General features: G+C 44.7%; 1 protein-coding gene across 1 annotated transcript; it reads left to right on the top strand.

The window, feature by feature from the left end:
* Positions 1-550: 550 nt before the first annotated feature.
* On the top strand, positions 551-886 carry LOC145412370 (uncharacterized). Its single transcript, XM_080282259.1, has one exon. It carries the CDS (start codon positions 551-553, stop codon positions 884-886), a length of 336 nt encoding a protein of 111 aa, XP_080138385.1.
* Positions 887-7,931: the final 7,045 nt, after the last annotated feature.

Genomic DNA, 7,931 nt, shown 5'->3' with positions numbered 1-7,931 from the left:
TAAGTATAGCCCAAAAGGAAACAAAAGAGGAGAATCCTTTGGCGCAGGTTATGGTTGCTACAACGCCCTATGTATGGCCAGTACGAAAAACTTATTGAAGAGTTGAAATTAGAGGACTCCCATAGCTTCAGGAATTTTCTTCGAGTGGATGACAATACATTCATAGAAGTGCTGGAAAGGGTTGGTTCCTGTATCAAGGAGCAGGGCACCTCCTGGAGGAAGCAACTGTCACCTGGGTTGAGGTTGGCCAGCACTCAATGCTACCTGGCGACTGGAGATAGCTACAAAACCCTTTCATATGGCTTCAGAGTGGCCTACAATACCATCTCACTTATCATTCCCAAGACTTGAGAGGCCATCACTGCAGAGTACCTGCATGATGTCTTGGCCTGCCCCACAGTGCTGGAACAGTGGAAGGAGGTGGCTGCCGTTTTCTCCAAGAAATGGAATTTCCACCACGCAGTCGGTGCCTTCGACGGCAAGCATGTTACAGTCAGGTGTCTCCCCAATGATGGATCCCTAGGACAACCACAAGGGATTCCACTCCATTATGCTCTTGGCATTGACGGATGTGGACTACAAATTCCTGTACGTTGATGTTGGTACAGATAGATGTTCTTCTGATGCTAGAATTTTCTCTGCCACTGCATTCAGGGAAGCTCTGGAAATTAACAATCTTGGCCTACCTGAACCTGAGCCTCTCCCTGATGATGACACATTTGTATCATTCTTCATGATTGGCGATGATGCCTTCGCTCTTCGGTCATGGATGATGAAGCCTTTTCCAGATCGTAATATGACCAGACAACAGCACATCTTTAATTATCGACTATCCAGGGCACGACATGTGGTTGAGAATGCCTTTGGAATTATGGCCAGCAGGTAAAACCTGGCACCTCAAAACCAACAGTCATTGACTCCCAGCAAACTTGCAGTGACTCCTACTACACTTTTACCATGCTCTTGGCATATTGGTAGCGACTCATAGTTAACTCTTAGCTACTCTTCGTAACTCGTGGATGAAACGAAACAAAACTTTTGAGCCCTCCTGTGAAACTTGTACCTACTCTTGGAAAACTCCTTGCTACTCTAGCAACTCCTAGTTACTCTTAGTTAATCACAACTCGCAAAAGTTCTTCGATACAAGAGTCCATTGAGAGTAGCTATGAGTTGCTAAGAGTAGTCACGAATGCCTTAGGTACGCACTAGGAGTTTCAAATATTCGTAGCAGTTCTCGAAAAATTTTGAACATGTCAAAAATATCAGGAGTGCACGAGGAGTCCCGAGACAGTGCCGAGAGTCCGTAGGACTATAGAGGAATTGTCAGGATTAGGGTCCAGAGTGTCTCAAGAGTAGCAACTCGCAATGATTCTTTGTCTGACTCGTGAATATGTGAAAGCCCTTTAACAGTCTTGTTTTGTCTCCGAGCTTGGTGGTTTATGACGTCACTTTGAAGGTATATATATCTCCAAATTTTTCCTTTGGTTTGTCAAATTAACTATATCATAGGATAATTCAGCACATTTATCACTCAAATAACTTGTTTACCTTTTAAAAAATTTACCACTACCCAGTTCATTCATACACTTGCTTTGTTGCCAGCAGCAGGATTTAGAATCTTGTAGCTGTGGGATGGCTTACTTTTACAGATTTGCTTTTGGAGGTGCAAATCATTCTATTTCCTGTCAGCCGGATGACCCTCTTTAAAAGAGGGTTGTGAATCAGCTTGTTAAATCTTTTCTTTATTGTCATGACCTCCATCTTCTCTTCATATCACTCTGGATTCATTAGAGTTTTCTCAAAGATGAAATCTGATGCTACCTTCAGCATCTTTTGTCTGATTTTCTTGTGGATTGGTGCTCAGTGCTTACACCTCCGTGTATGAAGTCCCTCACGTGTGGCTCACAGTGAAATACGTACAGGTCTAGAACTGACTCAGTTTCTAACTCCAGTCCCATTACACTTTGTATGAGTGAAAGAAGGTACAATGTGCCATGTCTGCATTCATGACTGATCACGAGTTTGCAATTACAGTATGTCTGAGGGGGTTTCAATCCTCTCTGCAAAATGACAGTATTGTAGTCAGACAGGAGAGAGGCATTTGTGTTTTTGTATGATAATACTGGGGGCAGTTCATCCGTTGCTCTAGCTACTTCCTCACGAATTGCCTGCTAGTGTCGTAACAGAAGATCCCAACATCGAGGAACTCCCTCATTTCCTGTAGCAGTTATTTGTAGACACCTCCCTCTGGTAGTGAATGTTGCATAACATCTGGGGACAGTGCGTTATGGTCCAGGTAACATATCCATGAAGCTTTCTCAGCAGCGAGATTGTACCCTTGATTGGTGTAAATTTTCCTGGGTGTGATCTGTCTGACAACCATCCTCAATTCCCTGCAAACGTTATCTCGTGTAATTTCGTAAAGTTCCTGCACACAGGGGAGGTTCAGTTCAACACCCGTGGATTTAAGGAAAGCACTGAAAGTGTAAGCCGGTAAGGTAACATTGTACACTGGGTCTAGTGTATTCATAATGATCAAAATATTTTGCCAATGCATGAAAATGTCCATAACAAAGCCGATATCATCCTGACAAAATTTAGCATGTAATCATGGAGGTTCTTGCGACCATACTTAGTCCATACACGTTTAGTTAACTCCTAATCTCTGGCTGACGCATATAGCCGTCATTATTCAGGGCGCAGAGTGCCGCCGGCTGATGGCATATACTGCACTCACCTTCCCGCCACCCTTTGAAATCGCGACTATTTTCTATGACACCCATTGGGTAGGTAAGACCCCCAGGTATCCCACGGATGCGCGGTTCAGTCTGTACAAGGAACTGGTACCATTAGGAGCCAAGTCTTCCTGTTCGTCATCGTCTGATTCTGTAACACCACGTGAAGAGCCAATCGCCTCATCGACCCCCGTGAAAGTTCTGCCCTTAGTGCCATTAGTCATGCCTTGTGCGACACCGTGTCCTCATGGACACTTAGTGGGAGCACATCCTAGGAGGAGAGAAGGAGCTACCATGTGGAGAGCGACTTCTCTCGCTCTCTGGCCCCTACTCACTCTCCAATTCCAGAGAAGGCTCTCAAACTCAGGCAGGAGCAGGGAAGGGCCTTCAACAGTGATGAGTTCACTGAGGAGGAGGAGATACAATAGATGACCATTACACCAGGCAACTGAGTGTGGAGCTGGTGGTCATCAGCGAAATAAACACCAACGTGCTGTCTCACCCACATGCTCACTGCCTGCATGCCGATATCTCGCACTACAACGTTCACCTACACCTCAGCCTAGCACCTCAAGGGCAGAATCACCACAACCAGGTCCTTTAGGAGTGGTATTTTCCACATGGGCCCAGCGTGGTGATACTCAGCACCAAACATCTCCCCAGGCAAGTCCCGCATCATGTGAGTCATCACCCACTTTCTCCCCCACCTCCCACACCTCTCCCTCTCCTTGCCCCTCACCCTCTGCCTGTGGGTGTGCATGTCGGCATGCACAAGCATAGGAAAAACGTCTTGCACATGGCAGACGGCCGGCTTTACCACGTGTGGGTAGAGGTGATACCTTTGTGTGGGAAGATGAAGCTGGCTTTCAGCCATGTGTGCTGGTGTTCGACAGGGAGGGAGCAGGAGTGCAGGAGGATGAGCTTCCCTCCAGGCCCTGGACTATTAGCAGTCTATTCAGGGCTATTTTCACTGCTGCAATAATGCAATACCTGGTGGAGGAAATAAATTTCCACCAGGCCATGTGTGTGCAGTGGCTGGATGTGGCTGCCAGCGAGAGCATGCACATGCATGACTGGATATCTGTGGAAGTGGGGAAGATGTTTGTGTGGTTAGCCCTTACCATGTTGAAACATGTAAGAAAACATGTGCTCCATGACTGTTGGTCAGTTGATGAACACGTGGGCACACCTGTCTTTGGTAAGTATATGGCCCGTGACATGTACCTGGCCATCCTAAGGTTCCTTCATTTCAATAGAAATTATGGGCTGCACTGAACGACATGTTCTGGAAAATTAGACCAATTCTATCAATGCTAAAGAAGTCATTTGCCAGGATTTTTCGTCCATTTCAGAAAGTGGTAATTGACGAGCCACTAGTGTTATTCAGGGGCAGGATGGCAGTTATCCAGTATGTGCCATGGAAGTGTCATTGATTTGGCCTCAAATTCTTTGTCCCTTGCGACTGCAAAACTGGACACGTGCTAGATATGATAGTTTATTCATCAACAGATGTTGATATACCTAGTGACGATCCTCACAGTTTCTCGGCATCAGTCGTGAAAGTGCTCATAGAAAGGTATTTCAACAGGCACCACATTCTGTATACCAATAATTCTTACACTGCCCCGATGATGACCAAATATTTGCTTGAACATGGTACTGGGTCCTGTCGAACTGTTACGGCAAACAGAAAGAATATCCCTGTATTTCCAGCAAATACTGAGAAAGAAGCCCTGCTGATCAAGAAATGTCGCAACATGTTAGCCCTTCTCTGGCATGACAAGAAACAGGTTAACATGTTGCCTGCAGTACATAAAGGTTAGTTTGTGGAAACTGCAAAAACAGACTACAGGACCAGGGAACCCGTGGTAAAGTCAGATGCTGTCAACAATTATGATATCAACATGAGGCTTGTTGAAAAATCGGACATGCAAATTGGTGAGGTTAACTGCCTACGTAAGACCTGCAGGTGGTACGAGAAGGCATTTTTACACCTTCTTGATATCGCCATCCTGAACAGAGTCATAATGTTCAAAGAGCTCGTCAGGAAACCTCTCTCTCTGAGAGTTTGAGAGAGAGTTTGCATGCAAATTCCTTGAAGAATATTCAACTGCACAGGTGCCAGGTGCTAGGTGGCGGTGGCTCAATCGGTAGAGAGGTGGCCTGCAGTCCTAAAGGACCCAGGTTCGGATCCCGGCTGGGCAGGGAACAGTTTAAGGATTTGAATTTCATTAAATCAGGCTTTACTGATCTACCAGAAGACCCGCCGACATGTCGTAAAAATACCTCCGCTAATACCAATGCACCAGTCCTGTATGAGACAGCCCTAGCATGTATTCAATATGGACGGTGGGTGTTAGCGCCGAAGTGGTGACATGTAGAGGTGTATGGTATGTAGGAGGACTGCTGGGCCTTGATAGCAGGCTATGAAGCCTATGCCCAGAGTCGGACACATAAAAAAAAAAAAAAAAAAAAAAAAAAAAGGTGAGGGACAGCAGCTACAGCGGACAGGCTAAGCTGTGCCAACTAATTCCGGCGGCACAGACTGGTAGAGATTGGCCGTACTAATGCAGGTCGTCAGGCCTACACCCGGTGCTACATCTGTCACACGACCAAATGCCGTCCTCCAGCACGAAGAGACCTCATACCAACGTGCAGACTGCAAGGTACCCCTATACCCTAAATGTTTTTCCGAGTCTCATTCTGAGTGTGATTACTGAGCAGGTGTGTGAGAAAGTGTAAATAGTATGCAGGAATGCAGAAGTATGTGTGTTTTTATAAATAAGTGAAATGTTGGATATTATAAGTGATTTATAGTAAGTGCTATGATATAGGTGTTTTATTATTTTATTATTATTTTTTTTATGTGACCGACTCTGGGCATAGGCTTCATAGCCTGCTTTCAAGGCCCAGTAGTCCTCCTACGTACTGCACACCTGTACATGTCACCACTTAGGCGCTAGCACCCACCGTCCATACTGAATACATGCTAGGGCTGTCCCATATAGGACTGGTGTATTGGTAATAGAGGGGGTATTTTTATGACATGTCGGCGGGTCTTCTGGTAGATCAGTAAAGTCTGGTTTTATGATATTCAAATCCTTAAATTGTTCCCTGCCCCAACGGGATTTGAACCCTGGTCCGTTAGGACAGCAGGCCAACTCTCTACCGATTGAGCCACCACCTCCCCCAATATTTATTGCACTTCTACAAGTGCAGTGCACTAAATGTTACTGTTTATTGAATATTGGTGAAAAAATTATTGGAGATACCTTGAGTTAGCCCACCTGTTACCTGAGAGAAAACCACTTGTGAGTAGGCCAGAAAGAAAATTTCCTGGTTGGGTATAAATAAATTATTTCACTTGATACAGTGGAAAATTGTGCTGAATATGAGCATCAGTGTATTTATGATGTGATATACAAAGAATGTAAGTTGTGTATAACATTTATAAGATTTCATGATGCCCCTGATTAGTACATGCCAGTCTGAATTATAGTACAAGTAATTACCCCATTCTCAACAATACTGCATGAAACAGCCACAGCATTTACTAGTCAAAATGCAATTACCCGTAATCGTGATGTCAATTGCAATCATAAGTGTCCTTGTAAAGGGAAATTATGATAAATGACGAAAGAAGTGAGTACAGAAAATGAAGGGATATATCCTTTCCCACACACCTACGGGGCATAGTGGCACTACGAAACGTTCAGAAAACCTTTCGAGGAACGACATGGACAAGGTGATGACTATCATGACTCATCCTTATGACGGTTAGTAAGGAAAAGTCAAGGATCGAGTGGAATTTTCCACATTCCATCGAAGGATGCCCGGGCAGTGTTACAGTCACCACTCCAGTCAGTGCTGCCAATGCTAGCCAGCGAGTCCAAGGTCATAGCCAGTGGGACGTGCTCAGATCCAGGCCGCCAAATGTGAAAAACCATTCATCTTCAACTCATCTTTACTCAACAACGGGACCACCTACAGACCTCGGAATACCTTGACTGGAAAGATGAAGAGTTGATGAGCCTTATATGTATTTTTTTTTCTTCTCTAGCTATTATAGTTTGGCAGATATTAGGGTTTCAAGTAAGGGTATTTCTGCCAAAATCTCGGATATCCCATGTAAGGAGGAGTGGGCGATGGCCAGAAACCACCGGTGGATAAGGGTTAATCATACCCCTCGTCTTAATTGCCCTCTTACCTTAGATGGATGAAAAATCTCTCTTTGATGGGAAGCTCTATCTTATTCAAAGTTGCAAAGCTCGTCACTGCCTCATTTGGGAATACTACTTTACTCGTCATCAACAGTTCCTGTTCTTTAGCTGGCAAATGTTCTATCATGTGGTGAGTATGCCTGAGAGGGCGAATAGATGTGGTTTCACTACTTTACCCGAACTTGCATGTAAAATGACAGGGAATCCAACATGCAGATGTTTCTTTTCTCCACACACAGGACTTTTAACCCCATTCTACACTCCACGTTTATGTCATCTGTTTTACACTCCATTTCCTTAAGATTCAGACTTGCATTACAATTCATATTATGTGTCCAGGTTAACAGATATTTGTGAGAGTTGTGACAGAGAATATGCCCCAGTAAAATTGTTTACAGAGCGGCGATGATCGTGATGGGCATGTTTATCGGCTCCATTGGCAAAGCCCGCATTGCACAAGCCGCAACTATCCAGGTTCGCGAGACGAACTCTGTTCTCTTTATTCCAGTGCATTGGCCAATTTGTTATCCATGTATAAATACTGTCCCAACAAGAAGATACTGTGTTGATGAAATGAGTGGCTATGTCTTCCCCACAGTAAACATGACTGTCCACCATATTGCCTTTAACATCAATAATGATATAGGCCTATGTGATTTTCTTGTGTAGAGAAGGTACAACTGAGGATAGTTCCAATGGATCCACTCATCAGTGTTTGCACTCATCAGTGTTCGTATTTGAGACTCGACATCGAAGAAAGTTAGGTGAGATGGGGGTTAGATGCATTTGTTGCTAAGGAACCTCTTCTTCACTCCCTCTTCCAGGAAGATGAGTGTTTGACTGGCTGTGCAACCCTGGTCATGCCTGGCAAGGTCTTCCAAACTATCACATCCATGTAAGCAAGCTCTGTAGTAGTAGGGGTGTTGGTTTCATTTGACCTGCTGGTGGAAATCTTTGATAAGCATGAGAGGGGTAC

This window comes from Coenobita brevimanus, chromosome 93, assembly GCF_032717465.1.
Source record: "Coenobita brevimanus isolate Jiangsu-jjx chromosome 93, ASM3271746v2, whole genome shotgun sequence".
Lineage (NCBI taxonomy): Eukaryota > Metazoa > Arthropoda > Malacostraca > Decapoda > Coenobitidae > Coenobita > Coenobita brevimanus.
Note: the sequence above shows the minus strand (reverse complement) of the source record. Positions and strands in the feature narration are given on the sequence as shown.

Coding starts and splice junctions, on each gene's coding strand:
- LOC145412370 (XM_080282259.1), top strand. CDS start 551: ATGCTCTTGGCATTGACGGATGTGGACTACAAATTCCTGTACGTTGAT.